Genomic DNA, 24,203 nt, shown 5'->3' with positions numbered 1-24,203 from the left:
TTGTTTGCACTTCCCCAGGTAACCCGAAAGCTGCACACCCACCAGCTATCCTCAGATCAAACAGGCCTTTTTTTCCCTCAAGGTCCAGGAGACTCCCAGAAAACCAAACAGGCTTTCAAGGTACAACTACCCAGCTAATAAACTTTCAGTGGTCCCTGCCTCCCAGAGACAAAAGGAATGCCTCGGCCTGATGTGCAAGGCTCATCAAGCAGAACTTGCCAAAATCAGCCCCACATCTAGCCTTTCATTTAAATAACTCCTCACCCCCAGCAGGAATGCTTAGTGCTCACTAAACCTTTCCTACAAGTCTCAACACTACTACTTTGCTTGTGTCCCTCCTCAGGACTAACATACCATTACCCCTCTTTCCCTTCCATCAGAACTCTAAGCTTCACGGACTGTTCTGAACCATCTCTGACTGCTCTGGTTCAGAAGGGCTTCTCTCGTGTCTAAAGTCTGATAGCTCGTGTGGCTCGTGCCACTGTCCTGCCATATCATTTATTGCTCGGTATTTACACTTGCCATTTGGTTTATTTTCAAGTACATATATTTTGAAGTTGTTTACAAACTCCAAACTCCTTACAAACGTTTTTATTTCAGGACCCCTGGGTGGCTCAGTCGGTTAAGCATCGGCCTTCGGCTCAGGTCATGATCCCAGGGTCCTGGGATCAAGTCCCACATCAGCGGGAGCCTGCTTCTCTCTCTCCCTCTGCCCCTCCCCGCCACTCCTGTGCGCTCTCTCTCTCACTAATAAAGAAAATCTTTCTAAGAATGTATAATGAAAAGAAGAGAGGAGAGAGAAAAAAAAGGGAAATTAGGATGTGGAATAAATTTACAAAGGTAAGTAAACGTAAAGAAGACGAAATTAAATCTCTTCGGAGATCCAACAAGGCAAAGGATATTATTGCTTCCTTGTTCAAATCTAACCATCTAGTAATTCTTTTCACTAGACTATTACTGTAATTCATTTGCAAATAGAGATAAGAGGCACTTGACTACTAAGAGCCAGTTAGAAAAGATGGGGGGAAAAAAAAGATGGAAATGATCAACCAAAAATGCTAAATGACGTCACATTTCTACATTCTGCCTAAAAACAAAACAGCCCACATGCTGCTGCAGCCAAGTGCTGAGGCTGGGGCTGGGGCTGGGGCTGCCGCAGTGTGGACAGCAGGACCTGCTCCCAAAGGGTCCAGGGAAGAATTAAGTGTGAAATCTCTTAACATTTAAAAGAATTTTATATGAATTGTCATGCTTTTATGGAAATATAAAAAGCCAGTCATACCAAATTCAATGAAAATTTCAGAATAATGGGAAAGAATAGAACTGATTCCGTTTGACATTTTGTAGGTTTCGATACCCCTCTGCAACCTCCATTATCCCAACCGTAAAGTGGGAAGAATACTAGTACCTACCCCCATGAAGTTCTCCTAAGAATAAATAAATTAATTCCACAAAGGGTTTAGAGAAGGGCCCTGCACATAGTAATGAGAGCTCAATTAATGCTGGCATTTTTGCTGTCTTAATCTGTTGAGTATTCCTACCATCCTGGTTTTCCCATCCATAAAATGGAGGCATTTGCACTCACAAAAGAAAAGCCTATAAGAATAATCAGCTGGGGTTTTGAAGCCCCTCTCATTCAAGTGTTCTCAAATTTCCATGTACTATTTTTGCCCTACTGTCCTGTTGGAAATAAACTTTATTCAGCAAGATGTAAAATTAAGTTGTTTTGACTCCTTTCCATTTGTATACAACCTGCCCTCTTCCTCCATTCCACCCTATTCGTTTTCAAATGCCTTAAAAATGCTTCCTAAAAATAGGGGAAAATCAACCCCCCCAAAATATTTGTAAAAATATTTGGAGTTCCATAAGATACCTACATATAAAATACACAAAAATCAGTATCTTTCCTATGTATTAAAAATGGCCAATTAGAAGATGTAATTTAAAAGATCACTTACAATAAAGAATACTTAAGAATTTGTGGGAGAAAAATGTTCTATTCAATAAATGGTACTGGGAAAAATGGCAAGAACATACAGGAAAAAATTAGATCAGTACCCTTCTTCCTAGATGAATTCTTCTTAGAATGAATTTGAGAGTTTCATGCAAAAACTAAACATTTTTAAAGTCCTAGAGATAGAATATAAGAATATTTTTGTAATCTGAGGGTTCATAAAACTTTTTATATGCATAATACTGAAGGCAGAAACCATACAGCAATAGCAGCTAACATTGACTAGCTTACTATCTGCTAAACATACATTATCTTATTTATTGTCATATCATTTTAATGTCAGTTTTCCTTTTACACAGAAAAAAATAGGCCTTACCAATGTATACAGTCAGTCCTCATGATTCACAATCCCTTGTTAATTCACCTACTTGCTAAAATGTATGTGTAACCCCCAAATCCAAATCAAGACTCAAGGTGCTTTCATATTCATGGACATGTACAGAACAGCAAAAAAATTGAGTCGTCTGACACACACATTCCCAGCTGAGGTCAAACAAGGCAACACTCTGCCTTCCCATTTCTGCTCTTATATTGTAAATAAGTATCCTTTTCAAGATCTACTTAGTGCCCCCTTTCTTTGGCATTTTTCTGCTTTTTGTTCATGATTTCACTGTATAAAATGGCCCCCAACCACAGTACTGAAGTGCTACCTAGTGTCCCTAAGTATAAAAAGACTATGATGTGCCTTATGAAGAAAGTACGTTCATGCATGAGTTATAGTGTTGTAGGCCATGAGTTCAATGTTAATGAATCAACAATACATATTAAACAAGGTATCTTTAAATAGAAGCACACATATGGGCGCCTGGTGGCTCAGTGGTTAAGCGTCTGCCTTCGGCTCAGGTCATGATCCCAGGGTCCTGGGATCGAGTCCCACATCGGGCTCCCTGCTCAGCGGGAAGCCTGCTTCTCCCTCTCCCACTCCCCCTGCTTGTGTTCCTGCTCTTGCTGTGTCTCTCTGTCAAATAAATAAATAAAATCTTTAAAATAAATAAATAAATAAATAGAAGCACACATAAAACAAGGTGGTGTATTAATCAGTTGATGAAAATGTGACCAGAGGCTCATGGAAATCTAACTCTGTATTTCCTCCAGGAACAATGGTTTAGTATTTGTTCAGTGTTTGGGGAAACTTTATAGAATATAACTACCACAAATAACTAGAATCAGCTGTAAAAAAAAAAAAAATTGCAGAGCCAGGATTAGAATCCAGGCGTGTCTGATTCCAGAGACCATACTACCAAACAATGTGTCATCCTTGCTCTGTATAAAGGAAACAACTGATAGGTTTGACTACATAAAAATCAAAAGATAAAGGACAAACTGGGGGAAAATACTCATAACATATATCACAAAGGATTTACTAATATTAACAAAGATTTCTTCAATTCAATATGAAAAAGAGGAACCCTAAAACAGAAAAATGAAGGGCACCTGGGTGGCTCAGTCAGTTAAGTATTTGCCTTCGGCTCAGGTCATGATCTCACGGTCCTGGGGTCGAGCCCCACATCGGGCTCCCTGCTCAGTGGGGAGCCTGCTTCTCCCTGTCCCTCTGCTGCTCCCCCCACTTGTGCTCTCTTGCTCACACTTACTCTCAAATTAATAAAACCTAAAAAAAAAAACAGAAAATGAGCAAATGATCTGACAGATAACTCATATACACACACACACACACAAATTAATAGAGATATAAGAACAGTATTTGATCTCCCTAGTAATCAAAGAAATAAAAATAATTATAAAATGCTATTTTTCAAACCTGTACATTTGGCAAAGACTAAAAAGAATTATATCACCCAGCATTCCTGTGAGTGCATGGATGGGCTGCTGAACAAAATGTAAACTAATGTAATCTTTTTGGAGGAAAATTTGGCAGTAGGTATCAATATCTTAATGTTATTAATAAATTTTGAACCCGAAACTTCAGTTCTAGTTATTTATACTGTCAAAGTATTTAGGCATCAGTGAGTGAATAATGAACATAAATGAAAAAAATTTCTTGCATTGTTGTCTATTATCCCAAATGTTTCTATGTACCCATACAATGTAACAGTATGCAGCCACTAAATGAAGACGACAAGCTCTGCATTTACTGGCAAGTAAAGATACTGAAAACAAAGAGCTGAGTGAAAAACGCCGACTGTGGCAGGTATAGTTTGAACCCATTCGTGTATGTGGATAAAAACACAGACTGCTTACAAGGGATCAGATTTGGAGATGAGCTGAAGGGCTCAGTCCTGAGGACAATATCAAAGATGTCATTGGATCTCACAACTGAAGTTTTAAAATTTTCCCACTGAGTATTTCTTAGAATTACAGGGCAAAGAGGTGCAGCACTGAGAAGCCCTGATAAGGCAGAAACACAGGTGAGGGATGGGCAGATGCCATGTCACAATGACTGGTATCCGTCACATGACTTCTGTTTGGAACAGAGGAGGCGGTCATCCATTCAGGACTCCTGCAGTTTGATATCACTAGATTTAGGAAAAGAAAAGGTAAGATGATAAGAGACAGCATCACCGTCAGACAGAGGCGTACAACACACAGGAAGAGTTGAGAGCAACAGGAGTAGTTTGAGGGCTAAACTGGAAAGAATGAGAACCCTGGACAGTTTGCATTTTTTTATGTTCACTTTCTGGCTTATCCCTCTTTTCTCTGATAAAGAGGCAGATGCTTCACACACTGCTAATGTATGTGGGCATAAGATAATATATATGTTCTATAAGATTAGAAAGAAATGCTTTAAGACTGGCACCCCAAAACAGCTACCATCAGCAAAAGCACACACTCATGATGTCGGCAGTCTCTCTGATCCCTTGGTGTTTCACAACTGAGACTATTAGAATTCCCCCAAAAATTCTGTGCAGGAGAGTGAAACAGACCCTGTTAAAAGAAGCAAAGGTCCCCCGAAGGCTTTAGTAAAGGCACCAGGCATTTGCACTCAACCACTGTAATCAGTAGCAGTAATTCAATCCATATGGTGCACGGAACAGCTTTTTCAAGAGCATTTCTGATAGCAGCTAAGACAAAACAGGTAGTGGGAGAAAGTGACTGTAATTAACAGTGCCTCTGTGGATCTAGGGGAGCCACTTGCCCCACATGAAAAGAAACATAAACAAATGAGATCAACACACTTAAGGATGCATGCAACTTATTATAATCCACTACTTAAAATATAATAAAATAGGGAAAATGTTTATGTGAATATTTACCTACTCTCTATGTAGGAAAAGACTGTCCAGGCACAAAAGCAATATGAGAAAGCCAAAGAAAGATATATCTGTTTTTATAAATTTATTAATATAATCTACATATAAAAATTCATGAAAAAATAAAAATAAAGCCACAACTTGGGGGAAAACATTTTGCCAAAATTTGGAAGAACTGCAAGATATTCATCATCGAAAACAAAATGACTCTGCCAAAAATGTCAAACATACACATTTATAAATTATGCTACAAGCAGAGAACAGATTATGTAGCCATTAAAGTTATGTTTTTGGAAAATGTTAATATAATGATCACATAATGTTAAAAGAATAAGAGAAAAAAATTATAAATCCTATAATTGTAAGTATAGATCTACTTACTCACAGAGGAAAAAAAATCAGATACTTAATAACATTATTGTCTGTGCCAGGCATTGTGTTACTCTTTATAAGTACTAGCTCATTGATGTTTCGTAACAAAACTATGAGACAATTTCTTTTTAAATCTTATCCATAAGACTTGAGCAATTCTATCAACACCTGAAAACATTCATGTTGACATCTACAGGCTTGGAACCTCTGATCTCTCAACTTACAGGGTATCCGTAAGTGAAATTTAATGAAGATCCAGAATTCTCAGTTGCTGTTCCCTTCGTATATTCATCATTGCCCCAATAGATTTCTCTTAAAAGATTAAGTCTTTTGAGAAATTTGAGGGTTTTGTGTGTGTTTTTTCCATAAGGTTATTTCATATCTGTTGAGTACAGAGCCCAGTTATTTTGGTCTCTGTTCTTCCCATTATTTATTCCCATTCAGATGAAAATTTAAATACAAACTAGCTACCCATTCATCAAAATTGCTTCAAATTTATTTATGGTGCAGCACAGAGGAGCTTCTGGGAATAAGAGCTTAAAGTCTATTATAGTTTCTATTAATAATTGCAGTCACTAATTGCTATGAGAACTTTTTTGGATATGCTAACATATAGTTAAAGCAAAGCCAATCCAAAAGATTCCTATAAATAGCATTGCATGGTCTCACAAAAGTCATGAGAATTTTGTAAGTTTGGAGGCTGGGAAAGTAGAGACATGGTTCTCGGATTTTTTTAAACATTATTATCATGGATTCAAAAGGCCAAAATTTAGAATTATACTCACAAATTTTCATAAATAATCCACTTCATTGCCTTATTTTAGAATTACCACTTTCATAAGACAGTTTTAACTATAACTGAGATTAGACAGGGTTCCCAAGTGCTATTTTCGCTCATTGATTCATTAAACCAAAATGTTTCAAGTGCCTGCTATGTGCCAGGCACTATTCTAGGCACTGGCAATAAAGCAGCAAACAAAACGGACAAAAATCCCTGTCTTGGTGGAGCTTAAAGGCGTTATACTGATGCTACACAGCAAGCAAGCAAGGTAAAGAATAAAATGTTAGATGTTAAGAGCAGCAATGAAGAAAAACAAAGCAGTTCAGGGGAGATGGAGTACGGGGGGAGGGGGGTCCACAGTGGTACAAAAAAGCATGGTCAGGAAGGCCTCACTGAGAAGGTGACATTTGAATATGGACCTGAATCAGGAAGGGAGGAAGCATGGAGCTCTCTGTGGAACAGCCTTCTAGACAGGGAAACAGCAAATTCAAAGGTCCTGAGATGAGAGTGAGCCCATATGTGTTTGAAGAACAAAAAAGAGGCTTTAATGGTTTCAGTCGAAGAGTAAGATAAGAAGTCAGGAACAAGTCAGAACCATAACAGAAGAGCTAGGTGCTCCAGGGCCTCGCAGGCCATGCCAAGCATTTTTTTTTTTTTCTCAGAGAGACATAGGGAGCAATAAAAGGGATGGACAGACACGATGGACTCTGAGAAACAAACTGAGGGTTCTAGAGGGGAGGGGGGTGGGGGGATGGGTTAGCCTGGTGATGGGTATTAAAGAGGGCACGTTCTGCATGGAGCACTGGGTGTTATACGCAAACAATGAATCATGGAACACTACCTCAAAAAACTAATGATGTAATGTATGGTGATTAACATAACATAATAATAAAAAAAGAAAAAAAAGAGTTTACAAAAGAAAAAAGAAAAAAAAGAATTATGATAGAATTTATCACTCAAATTTAGGCATCTTTGCTGGTAAAAATGTTAAGCTGACAGGTCACTGGGAAAACGGAGGTGGACCACAGCTGTACAGGCAACTTGGTGGAATGGACCAGTTGCCGTAGGTGTGGAGGAGAGGAATGACATGCTCTTGGCTTGAGCTGGATCACTCTGGTTGCTGTCCTAAAATGAAGGTGAGCAAGCACTGAAGCAGGCACATAATTAGGAGCCTGCCAGTCTCTGGGTGCGTTTGAAAGTAAAGCCAGCAGGACTCAGGGATGGATCAGAGGTGGGAGACAGAGAAAGAAGGTCTGGGGACTGAATAACTATAAGTCCTCAGTTGGCAACAATAAAGTTGAGGAGACTCAGGGAGGAGCTGCCTTTTGGTGGCAGGATGAGGGTACGTTAAGTTTGAGATGCCAACGGACACCCACGTGGAGATGCTGAATGGGGAGGAAGACACAGCAGTTCAGAGAGCTTCGTGGCAGTCACCAGCGTGTAGACGGTCCTCCAAACATCAGGACGGATGGCAACCTTAGGGAGATGGGGCAGATGAAAAAGAGAAAAGGCAGAAAGGATAGAGCTGAGCACCCCAGTACTAAGAAGTCAGGGAGGAAAGGAAGACATGACAAAGGATGAGAAGGGGCAGCCAGGGAGGGAAGTAGAAACTAGGAGACGGTGAACTCCCAGAGGCCAAATGATAAATGTGTGGAGGAGAAGGCGGTGATGAACCGTGACAAGTGATGCTTTGGTTCTGGCATGCTGAGGACTGAGAGAGGCACACTGACATCTTCCTAGTGAATACAGGGATGGTCTGTCTATACTGATGCACGAAAGGAGAGCCATGTACTCACTGATTTACCTCTGATATTCCCTTGCAGGTCACTGGGGGTGACCCCGGGGGTTTGAACTGAAGAGGAGCACACACACCCCAGAGAAGCTGGGCTTCTTCTACAAGTATAGGTAGTCTGTACCGCACTGTGCAGCTTTCAAAAGAGAATTAGACATGTTCACCAAGCTACAAAAGCACAATAAGTCACTATTAGGCTAGATCTGCCCCCTCCCCTCCAAAAATCACTAAATTCTTCACATCTGATGAAGGATGCTACAGCACCCCAGAGAACACTGCTTCTCCACATGGCCTGTGTTATAAACATCACATTTACTACCCCAGAGGGCATTCCACATCTTTTATTCTTAAAGATATATACTGAATACGGTGGCAGTTATCTGTTGTTATGCCTGACCCACACCCACTCCCTCTTCTTTGGAAAGATATCCCTCCCACTCAACAGCCATCCAAGAGCAAAGGCCAGACCCCAGGTAAGCCAATAAGACTTGTGGTCCCAGGGATCAGAATTCAGTGACACAAGAAAGGAGAGCAGTTGAAGAGGATTCATCCTAACTGTGGGGCCAAAAAAGCCTCAAAAACAGAAAAAAAAAAAAAAAAAAAAGGCCAGAAATAATCAGAAAAACCAGAAAATCATGGTCCTTACCACCTCAATTCCTTTAGCAATTGACCACTCCCTCCTCTTGGATATACTATCATTATTTCTGACATTTGGGTTTTCCTTCCATTCTTCAAGTTAACCCACCTTTTTTTTTTTAAGATTTTATTTATTTGACAGAAAGAGAACATGAGCAGGGGGAGGAGCAAGGGGAGAGGGAGAAGCAGGCTCCCCGCTGAGCCTGACGTTGGACTTGCGGGACTCAACTCCAGGACCCTGGGATCGGGACCTGAGCCGAAAGCAGACACTTAACCGACTGAGTCACCCAGGAGCCCCACAGACCCACCTTCTATTAATAAATTCCTTTAGCCCAAGTTATCCAGAGCTGGTTTCTGTGGCTAGAGACCAGAGTACCCCGGTATACCCACCAGTCTCCAAACTCTGTAGTAGTCAATAAGACTCATCAATTTTCAAATCAGGTCCACTTTCCAACATGAGTAAAAATGAAGGTTTGCAGGCCATTTTTACATTGGCAAAGCAAAAGCTTAAGAAATTTTTTAGTTGGTAATATCCTAGTAAGTATTCTTAAATTCTGATTGTAAATGTCTCTTTCACGGACAAACATTTCTAAGGAGAACATTCTTTTTACTCGTTGGAAACATTTATTGGTCTTGAATCAAAGTAGTGGATTTTTTTTTTTTAAATGGCTGTTTCATCAGGATGCAACCAAGCATATGCTTCATGCAAGATGTCTTCTTTTCCTATTCTGCCGGTCTTCCCTGGTTTTCATGCTTGGTATAGTGGGGATAGGACAAACTTGTTTAAACAAGCAAAAATCGTTCAGCAATTCAGGGCAAGCCAGTGGGTATTATCTTAATAATTGTGAAGAGCTTGATCTCCAGAGCATTTACATTTTACTTCAATGAATATAGATAGGTATCCCTTGGGTACTCATTAGTGATACCAATTTTGAATTTTCATTGATTGTAGCTTTCTATATGTCTCAAATATTTCACAATTTGGAATTGAAGTGTCGGCCTCACAGTTTCTGTTACAAGGCTGACATAAGCCACTTGTGTTTGAGAGAAATACTCTGAGAGGTTTAATGCCCATATCAGGGCAGATCACCAGGGAAAGCGGTCTTAGGGCATCTTACCCCACACCTGAGGCCCTCAGACTTGCCCAGAAGAGCTGCAACTTCACACAACTCCCCAGGGAAGGCTAAAAGGAGAAATGATTTTGTTTGTCCCACCTGAGAAAGGGAAACATCTAGATGTAGACCTTCTCTACATTTTTGGGGTAATATCTTTATAAAAGCCACTGTCCTTTCGTTAGAGTCCAACAAGGCCAATTTTTATCTCTTAGTAAAAGCACCAATTTTATCTCCTGTCAGGCCCTCTGAGAACCTTGGTGGGTTCTAAACAGGAAGCTCTCCAGCGAATCTGTCCTCCACCCTCTGGCTTGCTTTCCACCGGGGGTCAGTGGACCTCAGTTAGATCTGAAGGCAAACTGAGATAAACTATGGTGGTGACAAATCAGGAAATATTTGCATTACGGATGTAAGTACGAGGCAAGGACAGCCCCTGCTTCTTGGCACTCGACACTGACGCCCTTGCAATCCCTCAAGTGTCACACTCGTCCGGCTGCCACAAGCCTTAGGCTGCCCTCTGGGGCAGGAGGTGAATGATTTGAGGGCAAGGGCAGAAGAGGATCTTTGGCAGTTGCTCTTTTTTTCTTATTCAAATGAGCTCAACAGAAAGTGGTTTTTAGAGACCAGATCCATGTATGAAAAAGAACCCTACGAAGCCAAGTGCAAAACAAACATTATGTCACTGGTGTCAGTAACCCCGTGGGAGCAGACCTGTGGCTAGTGAGCAGGTCGGACGCTGCAGAGAGCTCTGGGATGCCACCAGGACTCACGAGTGTGCCACATCCCTCAATTTTTACCTGCCAACTGAGAACACATAAAGGAATTTCCTGAAGGAAGAAATATATCACAAATACATGAACTTCAGTGAAAATCTTCTGAAATGCTTCAGTTTAAAATTCTCCCCTTGTGTTCCTCTTCTATTCTGGTTCTACTTAAATTCTATTAGTGAACAAACTTCTATTAGAGAACAAACTTGCTGTTTACTTAAAAATCTTAATAGAAATTACATTCATCAAAAGGTTAAAAACGGGAGCACCTGGGTGGCTCAGTCGTTAAGCGTCTGCCTTCGGCTCAGGTCATGCATGATCCCAGGGTTCTGGGATCGAGTCCCATATCGGGCTCCCTGCTCGGCAAGAAGCCTGCTTCTCCCTCTCCCATTCCCACTGCTTGTGTTCCTGCTCTCGCTATCTCTATGTCAAATAAATAATAAAATCTTTAAAAAAAAAAAAAGGTTAAAAACGTGAACAAAATCTGCAAATCACTTTTTTATATTTTTATTTGTTGTCACACTTTGAAGACATGTTAACTCTTTCAGGTCAACAGTATACTAAATGGTATCTTTGCTTTCTGCTTTATCTGGAAGATAATGTCTTTTTTTTTTTTAAAGTATTGCTTCTTTATTATTATTTTTATTTTATTTATTTATTTGACAGAGAGAGAGACACAGCGAGAGCAGGAACACAAGCAGGGGGAGCGGGAGAGGGAGAAGCAGGCTTCCCGCCGAGCAGGGAGCCCGATGCGGGGCTCGAACCCAGGACCCTGGGATCATGACCTGAGCCGAAGGCAGACGCTTAACGACTGAGCCACCCAGGTGCCCTGGAAGATAATGTCTTTGACAATGAATATTTAGGACTGAAATTCTGACTTTGGCATGGATATCACCTTTCTGGTTTAAGTTTGCAATCTTTATTTTAAGTAACAAAATTGGCTTTTACTGTTCTTTGTTTTCTCTTTCTTAACATGTCTTTTATTATTCCTTCTTATTATCCCTATCCTGAAAGAAGTGTCATTTCTACAAATAAATGCATACCAGCTAGAAGCATGGATTTCAAAGCAAGACAGACTGAGAACTCCTAATAGCTCTGAAATCTTGGGCAAAAGACTTAACCTCTCTGGGACTCAGTTTCTATATCCATAAAAGGAGGATAATAGTACCTAACTCATAAAGTTGACGTGAAAATTACATGATTGATATATGTAAAGATTTTAGATCAGTGCCTAGCATACCCTAAGTCCTACTTTAGTTAGTTATTAATATTGTTGCTATTTATTTCTAAGCCGTTGAGTTGCCTTCTTTATTTTTTGATAGTATCAGTGCTTGCAATGGGAATGTGAACCCACTTTTTCTAAGAGACTAAAGCCCACTAATTTCTGTATATTCCTCCATCACAAACACTAGACATATAACATTTTTTTTTTTTTGCAGTATGAGAATGCAGGAAGTGTTTATGTGAGAAAAGGAAGTAAGAAAAGAACTGGAACTATGATCATAGGATATTTCAACATTCATAACAAAGGTGGCCTACATGAAAAGATGACATGTTCCTAAAGGTAAGGCTGGAATGGCTGTTTCCTCTGTCAATATGCAGCAAGCAAGAGAAATGACAATGTTGGATTTGGTCCTAGAGGCTGAGCCAGACATAACAAGCAAGGTTAAGGTTGGGGCAGAGCTCACATTCACAATCATGTCACACATCTAGGTATTTTAAATGTCAACAGGATTTATATATGGTGATGCTGCATTTTTAGAAAGGACTATCAGGAAATAGTTTGGTGAAGGAAACTAGCATAAACTGTCAGTTATAAGAAACTTCAGAAACTGAAGGTCAGGGACAGGTTACTTTCTCAAAGCATTACTAAAAAGTTAATATAAAATGCACTATTTTTGCTACCTGCAGAAGTAGCACACCTTGAGGGATTTTTTTTTAAGATTTTATTTATTTATTTTAATGATTTTATTTATTTGAGAGATAGAATGAGATAGAGAGAGAGCATGAGAGGGGGGAGATCAGAGGGAGAAGCAGACTCCCCGCCAAGCAGGGAGCCCGATGTGGGACTCGATCCCGGGACTCCAGGATCATGACCTGAGCCGAAGGCAGTTGCTCAACCAACTGAGCCACCCAGGCGCCCGAGGGATATTTTTAAAATGCATTATCAAGGAGGTCTGGGTGGCTCAGTCAGTTAAGCATCTGCCTTCAGCTCAGGTCATGATCCCAGGGTCCTGGGATCGAGTCCTACCTCGGGCTCCTTGTTCAGCAGGGAGCCTGCTTCTCCCTCTGCCTGCCATTCCCCCTGCTTGTGCTCTCTCTCTCTCTCTCTCTGACAAATAAATATATAAAATCTTAAAAATTAAAAAAAATAAAATATCAAAACTGTCTTAGGAAACATCCTAGTTCCATCAAAGTGGCCAAAAGCAATTCTGTGGAAGGACCAGAGCAATTCAGAACTTGATACAAGAATTGTGACAGACCTAAAAGAGAATGTAAACTAGGTCATCTGGGCATTTAGAATAATTAGGACTATATTCACCTGCACATAATAGGAACCTGACTAATTTTTCTTAAGATACAAGAAATGTAGGATAGGCATTCCAGGGCTGGTACAGCTAGTCAAAGGTACAAATAAAGACAAAGGCTCCTTCTTGGGGTGCCTGGGTGGCTCAGTTGGTTAAGCATCCGATTCTTGACTTTGGCTCAGGTCATGATCTCAGGGTTGTGAGATCGAGCCCCACCTCGGGCTCTACACTGGGTGCTGGGTGTGGAGCTTGCTTAAGATTCTCTCTCCCTCTCCCTCTACCTCTCCCCGCTACCACATGTGTGTGCGCACTCTCTCTCTAAAAATAAAACGTAAAAAATAAAAAATAAAGATCAAGTCTGGGTGGCTCACTTGGTTAAGCGACTGCCTTTGGTTCAGGTCATGATCCTAGGGTCCTGGGATCGAGCCCCGCATCGGGCTCCCTGCTCGGCCAGAAGCCTATTTCTCCCTCTCCCACTCCCCCTGCTTGTGTTCCTTCTCACACTCTCTGTCAATTAAATAAATAAATAAAATCTTTAAAAAAAAATAAAGATCAAGTCTCCTTCTAAATTCCTGGTCCACTTTTAGCATGTGACCATCATCCTCACAGTCACAAGATGGTTGTACCACACCATGGCTAGAAGAAATGGGTAAGAGTAGGGCAAAACCCAAGTATTTCTGGAGTTTCTCTAAAAATCATCCTTACCAATTTTGTCAATAACCTTTCTAAAGATCCCACTCAGTAGACTTCCAAATTCATCTTACTAAATTATATTGCAAGGGAGCCTTGGAGTTGAGTATTTTTAACTGGACACACAGCTATTCTCAACAAAAGCAGTAAGAAAGGGAGTTTCAATAATGACTAGGTAGACAACAAGCAATATGTGTGACATAATGAGGCACTCTGGAGTCTGGAAACAGGACAATCTTCCTCCACTACTGTCTAGGGAAGAAGAGGTCAACCAGCCTGCCTGACCTGAGTTGGCTACAGAAGCTTTCCTAGATGCTGGAATCTGCCATTGTGATCATAACTCCATGCTTCCAAACCACCTGCTAATAGTCACTTGCCTACCCATAGGCAAGTGGACAGAATGCAGTGGACAGCTGAGTGGACAGAATGCAGTGGACAGCCGAGGCCTTTATCCTGACAAGTACATTTTTTATTGTAAATGAACCGACCTTCCACTTCACCACCAAACCACTTGTGGATCTAAGTTTCCTCAATTAGTCCCTGAGGACCTGGTGAACTCTGGGTTCATTATCAAAATCAATCACTCTCAGTTCTAGTTTGGCTGAAATCGTTTTGTATTTTAAAATTATTTCACATGGATTGCAGACATATATATATTATAGGATTTGACAAAATATATTAAACTGATGTCAATATTTACTTATCTGGGCATCTTTCCCAGACTACACTTAAATACACAAAGTTTGGTTGTTATTATGACCATCAAATAAAGAAAAATACTCAATTTAGGAATAGGAAGGCTTGAGTTGGGAATGGGCTAAGTTAACAGAAGTTTTGGTTGGACCAGAACCATACTAAAACTCTTAATTCTAGGCAAGTCATATATGTATTTTGGCTGGGAAGCACTTTCTGATCATACATATTGGATGAGGAGTTGATTTTTTTAATTTTTATGACTCTGCTCAATAACTAAATTTGAAATTTCTCTTGAAATATGCCACATATTGACAAGGCACAAAATGGGCATGCATGGGTAAATGGCTCCTAGCTGTATATACAGTGCTTCAAATATCTTTATCTAATGTTGGGTGATCCTACAAGATAATAATAGCTACTATCTAAAAAGCACCTATTGTGTGCGAGGTGCTTTATAAGCATGGCCTCATTTGACAATTGCAACCCTGAAATATGAATATTATTATTTCTACATTAGAATCAGAAAACTGAGACTTAGAGATGAGAGGTAACTCGCTAACGGCACACAACTAATAAGTGGTAGAGAAAGGATATATACGCGGTCTCTCTGCTGTGAAAGCTTGAACTCTTGCCACTCATACATGCCTATGCCTCCCAGGACGGCCCTTTTTAGTGAAATAACTCTCAACTCTCAGCCAAGGCATCTTTGAAGTTCTGAGCTGGAACAGACAATGGCACAAAACAATAAAACGGATCTTGCTCAAGAAAGACTACAGTACTCACCCCAGAGCAACACATCTCCCATCTAGTGTTTGCTTTATACCAAGGCCCCCCCCCCGCTTTTGACCTGTTAAGTGCCAGCAACCAGAAAAGTTGGCATCACTATTTCATACCTGGGCAACTGCAGTTATGAGCCTTGGTACAGACCAGCAAGTAAAGAAGACGGCTTGAGGTGACTGAGGGGTTGAGAGAGAAAGTCCTTCATCTGTTTACGAGAGGAGATTCTTTGCACTCAAGCATTCAGACGTCTCCAGGTTGAGCTGTCTTTCAGATTCAAGCTAATTTAGTACACAGTTTTTCAATTTCTGTAACTCCCCGCCAACGTGTACATCTACGCTTCTATGTACAAACTTCAGAATCTGTAGTTTGACCAAATTAAGTGACAATGGGGAAAGTGGCCGACTCAGAATTAAACAGCTCCAGGCTTGAAAGTTCTTCCAAGAGATTTTACAGTGTGAGAAGAAGGGCCCGATTTTGAGGAGTAATTAACCCATAATTTTTTAAAGGGCAAGTGCATGTCACAGAAACATAACACTAAGTTTTTAAGAGAATAATACAACAGCCTACTCATCTACTTCTATGATTGCAAATACCCAATGAGTACAATAATTGTTATACATCTACTGATATTTTTCATTACAGTCAAGGGAGAGAAAAATAGATATGGTGACAGAAAATCTGAAGGGAAGAAGGAAAAAGAGAAAGAATAGAAAGAACAGGAGAAGAGAGTTGTAAAGCACGAAAAGGGAAAGAAGAGGGGAGGGAAAGCAAGGACCTGTGACACGGTGGAAGGGAGAAGAGGGGGAAAGACAATGAGAAAATTTAGGAGGAGGAAGAAAGGGACCAAGGGTCAGAGCCCCTGAGATACAGATGGAAGAAGAGCAGGCTGAGCAGGAAAGGCAGAGAAAGTCGATGCTGAGGTGAGTGTGGCACCGGCTGGTCAACCATGGTCATGCGTCCATGTGTCCCTCGGTATGTGAGCAACCGCATACATCAATGGCACTCACTCATGAGTTCTTCGCTAGTTGCAAAGACTCCTTGAATCAATAAAATTTAATTTATTCCATTTTCCAAATAAAGTTTTCTCTCGGGAAAGATGATTTAGTATCAAAAGATAAGCTGGGTTTCAGCTTTTACTTTGGAACGTCAGAGTTCCTATGACTACTTCTTTGTGGCATCCAAAAGCTACCTAATTACCTTCACTTTGTTTTTTGAGTGAATTAGAGCTGCCTCAAGCCACACATCAACATCTGTACATTTGTACTGATCCTTCCGCGCATCCCTACATCTGTTGCTATACTGGTTCCTACATGGGACTGAATAAAGAAGGAAAAAATAGGTATAGTTTTAGCAAAGCACATCTTAGAAATAATTGGTTAACCCATAGGCACGGCATTCAATCCTTTAGAGGCTCTCTTGCCTTTAGTGAGATGGGCATTGCAGATATCCTGGGGAAAATTACTCTCTGAGCTTTACAACCGAAACCAAAGTAAGCTCACCTCATGGGGAATTACATGACAGCCAAGAATCATTTTTTTTTAAATACACCATTCCTGTGTCTGGACAGTCATTATGAAATCTTCATATTTGGAAAACTCAATTCCAATTTCTGAAAATGTGTTTTTAATACTGTTTTGCTTAAGCTCGGTAAGATTGAAATTATACAGTTTGGTTATTTAATAAATGACTCTAAAATCGGTGGGGTGGATCAATCATCCAAATGTTTCTTGAAACCAAAATATTTAGATAAATGAATTTCTCTTTTTATCTGTGTTATGTCATTACTCAGACGAAGCCTAAATCATTTCTTTTGTTCATAGTGAACCAGCTATTCTAACAGAATGCATTCCACCTTCCTTCTCTTCCTGACAGAGTGTAGGGCCATCTATTTTTGCTATTTCTATGTTACATTAAGAACTTAAAAAATTTTTAAGAACTTTATATTTTACGTGAGAATATATACAATTTTTTAAATGCCAATGTTCAAAAAGTGCTGGTTACTCTATTTATGCTTTTCAAATGTAAAGGCTATTTGAAATACTAAGGGTTCAATGCATCAGCAACCATCTGTTAACATTAAAGACATAGTAAGTACCATCTGAAATAATCAAAAGAACAATTATGGCTTAATATGCAACACATTCTAAATAATTGATAATGTAAGGTTCCCAGGTCATTCTATAAAGTTGATCAATTCCAGAGAGAGAGAAAATAAATCAAAGATGGCTTTCAGATCTATTCCTTTGAATGAACTAATTTATGAAAAAAATTTCTTTTTTTTTAAGACCTGAGATCATGAGTCAGGCGCTCTACTGACTGAGCCACCAAGGCACCGCTAATTTATGAAAAAAATTCAAAGTCAATAGTGTGGACTTTAAAATCTTGTTACAATACTTATCACCTACTTTTTAAGGGTGAAAAGAAAAAAAATATGGGAATAAGGTAGTTCCGTCAAAAATATATGGTTACAATATGCAACTTTATTTTATTCTTTAACATTTTTAATGAAAATAAAAATAATAGTTTAAAATAAAGATTCATAAAAATTGGAGGGAAATACTCTAATCAAATAATTTCTAGTAATGTAGTATAATGAATGAAGTAAGAATATCTGCTTAAATGAGATGTTTTCAATTATGAGCCTGAGACCTGATTTTTTTTAATTTATGGTTGGAATTGAACCTCACATGGGGAATATGTATTAAAGCAAGATTATATGATTTAAGAACCAATCTGAACCACATCAGTAAAACATGTTTGAAATAAATTGTAGAGAATGAGATGAAATATATAACTGTTAGAGCAAAATGCTTTAAAATGGTCAATTTTCACAGTCACATACGAGTAGGACACCACTGCAGTTCACTTAATAAATTGCATTTGACAAATGATCCTAAGAGTTTAAATGTGCTGACTCTGGAATCCGAGACAGGTAAAGGACAAATAACCACACATCTGATCAAACAATAGTTTTACCTTAGCAACATGAGATTACTTTAATTCAAATGATAATATCATTCCTTTGAAAGGAATTTTACTTGGAGTATATTACCAAAAATTATGTCTGACATATATCATTCCTATATTTGAAAAGTCATTATATCGCACTGCCTTTGAACAGTGATTTTTAAATACCAAGATGTTGATTCCAGAACACACGTATTTATAATAGTAATATTGGCAATTGTTACGACAAAATGCTCTTTTTCCAATTATATCTTTTTTTAGGTAAATGCTCAGTTTTAGCAGCGGGAATTGATTTCCCCAATCACCCCATAAAATGATTAAATAAATAATGGGATGGAAACATAGCATGCAAAAACCACCAACAGTACTACTGCATTTACAAAATACAATACAATCCCTCTTTTAAAGTATTATACCATATTACTAATTCAGTTCTGCTTAAGACAGAATATTTTTCCCCTCAATCAAATATTTTAGAACATTTTTTCACTACAAAGGACTACTACCCGCACCTTACGCCCCCTTAAAAATAGGGAGTCTAGTCTATTTCTGGATTTAGATAAATTGTCTTATCCAAGCTCAGGCACTTTCCACAGACTCATTTACCTATGCTTGGCTCTCATGGATGCTTTTTCTAATGTCTGACCTCTCCTCTCTGATGGTGACTGAGTAAAGCCAATCTTGTGAGTAAGTAGGTTCTTATTCCATGAGAATTTAATATTGATGAGTCACACTCTACAAATCAGTTGGGGGGAGGAGGCTGTAAACAAAAAAGGATAGGTCGTACCTGAGGGTAAAGGGGAGAAAGAGGGATTATCGTGGGAAGGGAAAGGTGCAGACATCAACTCGACCTTTGCATGTTTCACAATACTGCCCTGGTTCCTAGGAGAAGGAGCAGTGAATTGCCAGGCGTGGCTGGGAAAGAGAAATGGCCACCTGGCTAGACCAGCTAGGTTTCCATTTCCTATCTTCCCGTTATTTGCAACCTTCTACAAAAAAATTCAGGGTTGGTCCTGGAAATCATGTTGTGGAAATTGACCATTTTGGGACTTGTGCAAAACCAGTAAATTCTTAAAAAAAAAAAAAAAGGTTCTGATCCTGAGACCTTTCTAATTCAACACAATGTATGTAAGACCTCTTTTTGCTGAGTTTCTGCAATGTGGTATACTCATGCAAGGACACCATAGTTCACTGTGACTAATGATGCCATCTCAAGAAAGTTCTAGACAACAAAATTTAAAAGATGTAAGAAGATGGAGCACTCAGTCGGCTAAGCATCCAACTTTTGATTTTGGCTCAAGTCATGATCTCAGGGTTTTGAGATAGAGCCCTGCGTCAGGCTCCATCCTGGGCATGGAGCCTGCTTAAGATTCTCTCTCTCCCTCCCCCCAACTCTCTCCCTCACCAATGAATGAATGAATGAATGAATGAATGAATAAGAAGATGAAAACTGAGGTACCGACACCCTTTAATTAAGAGATGAAAACTAGTAGAAGTAACCATGTACTGTTTATAGAGTTGCCAAAACTGCAAATACAGAGATATACTACTTAATGTTAGAAATATATGACAACTCTTTTAGACTTGCAAGCTTCAAATTCTGTAGTATTATATTTTTGTTTTTGAAAAGATTTTCTTTTTAAGATTTTATTTATTTGTTTGAGAGAAGAGAGAGAGAGTGCTTGAGCGTGGGTGGGGGGTGAGGTGCAGAGGGAGAGGGAGAAGCAGACTCCCCAGTGAGCAGGGACCCTGACTCCGGGGCTCCATCCTAGGACTCCAGGATCATAACCTGAGCCGAAGGCAGATGCTTAACCAACTGAGTCACCCAGGTGCCCCAAAAGATTTTCAATAAAATCTTTAAATAAAGATGACACATACAGAGACCCATAATTTTGAACCACTTTTATACTAGACTGACATTTGCCTCTCCATTTCACATTCTGAGCTCTGTCACACAGCCCAAGTCCCAGGGGGCAGCTGACATAGTCTGATCTACAGTAATGTTCTGTGTTAGGGGCCCTTAAACATACCACTTCGATCTCAATGCACTCTCTTAGGTAAGAAAGTGACAACCATCAGCTGTACCCAAACACCATTCCTCTAAACGATGAGTTCAATGTAAATCACAGATAAGACTGATTTGTCCTGACATAGTTGCTACCTTTAAAGACTGAGAAGGTTAGAAATAAAATCTCAAGTTAATATTTTACAGATTTCTGAGCTTTAAAAAATTTTGGCTGAATGACCTTCTATTTTGGTCTCATATAAAATGAGCCGACCAGAAATGTATATTAGATTAAGTTTTTCTATTATCAGTTCAATTCCTAAAGATGCTATGTAATTAATTTTGACATTAATTTTTAAAAGTCTAAAAGAAAAAGAGACACACAAAAGCATCATTTCATTTTCAAACAATTCTTCAACCTGTAGAACATTTTACAGGGAAAAACTCTTACTGTAGGCCTGTTTCAAGCAGGCAGTTTCAAAATCTAAGTATTTGATAAAACAGGTAACGGGAATTTAAAATATGCTATGAACAGTTCTCAAAGTTTATAATAATTTGACCTTCTTGATGTTACATAATAAAATTTCCCTACCTTTTCTGATGGCAGGAAAGAGGTAGGAATTGAGGTTTCCCGCACAATGTACAACTTGAAGTATTACACTTTTTTCTTATTCTGTATCATTCATTCTTTTTCAGACTCAGGTATGTGATTATGGTCAGTCTTTGGCTGACTTATATTTGCTAGCTTTATAGCAAAAGCAAAGGCTATGTCATATTTTAGTATTTTTAAGTTTCCTATGCTAGCACCTTACAAAGGATGTGGAAAACAGAAAAAAAAAAAAAAACCCAGTAACAAGGCTTTGTATTATCACATGGTCTTCCATCACAACCTGACAATCATACCTTTTAGCCCAGCTTTGGTTCACTTACCAACCACTCTCACTTAGAACTAATGACAGGCAAGTACCTTTGCTAAGGGTCATATCAAGTGACAGGCTCAATCAATCAGTCTTTGGGTTAGGTCTGGGTTGCCATCAAACTGGCAAGTCTTTCGACTTAAGGATTCTCGGGACCTCAGAAAAAACACCAGAACGTTCTTGGGAAGGGAGTGACAGAAACACTTTATTAAAGAATGGACTAGTTACTGACAATTAATTTTTCAAAGTCTAAAATTCCACCGAATTAGACTCCGGCTTTTCAGACAAGGCTGCCACCATGCCACAAGAAAGTTGTAAAAGCACTCTTCTAAACCCCAGGAAAGCATTTATTTACGTAAAACATTTTAGAGCAGACATGAAGATGTTTTTCAAAAAATAGAAAACTTAAGTACTCTGATCATTTTTACACGCATGTGCCAGCTGCTGGGTGGATTATCTCCTGCTATGTCAATAATTGTTAGCCTACAAGACATGGAAACTATAATAGGAGATGACTAGGCAATAGTTTCTATTTGGTTGGGTATAAGTATTTTTGCCTTGAAATTCTAATCAAATAGTGCCTGTCACACCTTAGAAGCACCATGGAAGTGAAATATTCAGAAGTGCCAGAGGAAATAACAGAAAATAGATAATATCTTATTTCCCCCACATACTCGATTTACTAGCTTAAAACAGTCAAAATACATGCACCATATAAAATTCTATTTCTCGGAGCTATATTTTACTTCCTCAGCAACGTTTAATTTTGATGAAGGACTCCATAATGATCCTTTTTAAAGAAAAGATACCTTTAAATTATAAGGGGCTTCAAGCCCTTTCCTGGATATTAAAGCTGTGCAGATAAAAGACATAGTCATCAATAAACACAGAGATCACTTTAAAAACAAGCAGCACGTTAAAAGTAAGAGGAATTTTTTAAAAACCCCTCTATTACGGACATTTTAAGGGACACTTTATAAAGCACAGAGAGCGCTGGAAGCAGCCGCTCCATTTCAGGAGGGCCGTTTGACACTGGATGAAATGGGGGACCCCTGGCTGGCGAGCAGCGGGAACTTTGCAGCGGGCAGGCGACGGCGCGGGGCTGGCCGGGGACCGGGGCGCGTCAATCTGTCACCAGCCCGTCCGCAGAGCCCGGCGCCAGCCCCAACGCCACCCGGCGACCCTTTAGGGGGGAACCGGGAGCAGGACAAAGGTCTGGAATCCGAGCAGAGGGTTAGAGAAACAAGACGCGCGGATCCACTAAACGTGTCAGCGGCAAAGACGAGGAGTGAGCGGGGAAAGACGCCAACCCCCAATTCTCAGGCGTTTCCCACAAGAACCGGCTCGTTACGAGGAGAGGAGTGAGGGGGGTGTGTGCTGTGTGGCGAATAAATCCCAACTCGCGACTCGATCCTCACTAACTTTGTTCTCTGTCCCTCCACGGAGCGCAATGTTGAGGGAAGGGCTCTCTCGGCTCTCGTTTAAAGGGCCCCTTGGAAGAAGGAAAGGGATAAAAAGCTGCGCTCGCGGGCGCACCGGGCCGGGCGGCGAGCGCAGAGCTGCTCTGGTACCTACCATGGTATTCTTGTCCCGGTACGTAGTAGGAGGGGTTGCCTGCAATGTGCAGGGAAATGAGCACCTCGCCCTGCTCCCCATCCCCTTCCAGCTCCCCGTGGTGGGTGCACAGGAAAAAGAAGGGCGAGAAGCGGGGGTAATAGCCCACCGCCGCGCGCGCCCTCAGCGTCGCCCCCAGCAACAGCGCCAGGAGGAAAGTCCGCGGGGCCCAGCAACTGCGCTCCATGCCGCCGCCGCCGCCGCCGCCGTCGCGCGCCCCGAGCGCCGCTCGCTCATTCAGTTTGGGAGGCGCCGGGACGGAGGAGCCACGCGGAGGGAAGGCGAGAAGGCGGCGGACGGGAGCAGAGCGGGCTCGGGAGCGAAGCCCCGCCGGCAAGTTCCGGGGGAGACCGCGGCTCGCAAAGTTTCTTTGGGCCGCGGGAGAGCGGGACCCGGACTGCGGGCGCCGAGAGCGCGTAGTCCGCCGCCTCCGTGCGCCGCCGCCGCCGCCGCCGCCTCTGCGCGACGCCCCTCGGCCAGGCCTGGGAAAGCGCCCGCCCCCCTCCACACCTTCTTAAAGCCCCGGGCGCCGAGTCCCCCCCGCCGCCGCCACACGTGTCCCGGCCGCTCCCCCGCCCCCGCGCGCCGCCCCGCGCGCGCCCGCCCGGCCCCCGCCCTCTCGGGCTCGCTCGCTCGCACCTCGGGCGGCGCGGGGCGCACGCCTCCCGGGGCCCCGGCGCCGCGGTGTAGTTCCCACCCGGAAGGCCGCCGAGGGGCGCGAGCCGGAGGAGGGGGTGGGTCTGGGGGGGGTGCTGTCGGGGGCCACGGGGGCCGCCAACCTGCAGCAGGGGACGGAGAAACCTCGGAGAGAGAGAACCTCCCGCCCAGCTGTCTGGGAGAGCACAAGGAGAAGACCATCCCCTTTGGCCCTCAGATTTCCCTGTTTTTCCTGAGAGGAGGCGCGGGGGGAAGGAGAGGGGTGGTGGGGCCGGCTCTAGCGCCGGCTTCTTTGTCTGCGCCGCCCGCGCCCCGCGCCCCTCGGGGCTCGCCCGCCTCGGAGCCCGGCGGCCTGCACTTGTTCTGGGGATCCGCCCGCGGCCCCGAACCGCGAGGGGCCCCTGCGCTCCCTTCCCATCCAGGCCTCGCGACCCTCCCGCTGCCCCCCGCCCGGCTCCTCGCCGCAGCGACAGAGCCTCGTCTGTAGCCGGGTTTTAAATGAGATTAAGCAAAAGTGGAATTGGCAGCCTCGAGTGGTGCCTGGAAATGGTGATTTGTGCTGCTCGCGTGTGGGGAATTGAATGGCAGGAAGGGCTGGCGGAGCTGAGCCCCGACAGGCGCCCTTCGCTGGACTGTTCTGTTATTCATTGCTGCTGGGTTCTTCAG

At 41.6% G+C, this 24,203-nt stretch overlaps 1 protein-coding gene across 2 annotated transcripts in view; it reads right to left on the bottom strand.

Moving 5' to 3' along the window:
- The window catches only part of RELN (reelin), a 499,645-nt gene extending 476,296 nt beyond the window's left edge, over positions 1-23,349 (bottom strand). For both annotated transcript variants that reach the window (XM_073898696.1, XM_025873239.2), the window contains exon 1: positions 22,842-23,349. In XM_073898696.1, the coding sequence (XP_073754797.1) occupies positions 22,842-23,067 (226 nt within the window). In that variant the 5' untranslated portion in view covers positions 23,068-23,349. The remainder of the gene's footprint in view (positions 1-22,841) is intronic.
- Between the last annotated feature and the right edge of the window lie 854 nt (positions 23,350-24,203).

The sequence above is a fragment of the Callorhinus ursinus genome, unplaced genomic scaffold, assembly GCF_003265705.2.
Source record: "Callorhinus ursinus isolate GAN/ISIS: 27379988/994484 unplaced genomic scaffold, GSC_fseal_2.0 scaffold12, whole genome shotgun sequence".
NCBI classification, from domain to species: domain Eukaryota; kingdom Metazoa; phylum Chordata; class Mammalia; order Carnivora; family Otariidae; genus Callorhinus; species Callorhinus ursinus.
Note: the sequence above shows the minus strand (reverse complement) of the source record. Positions and strands in the feature narration are given on the sequence as shown.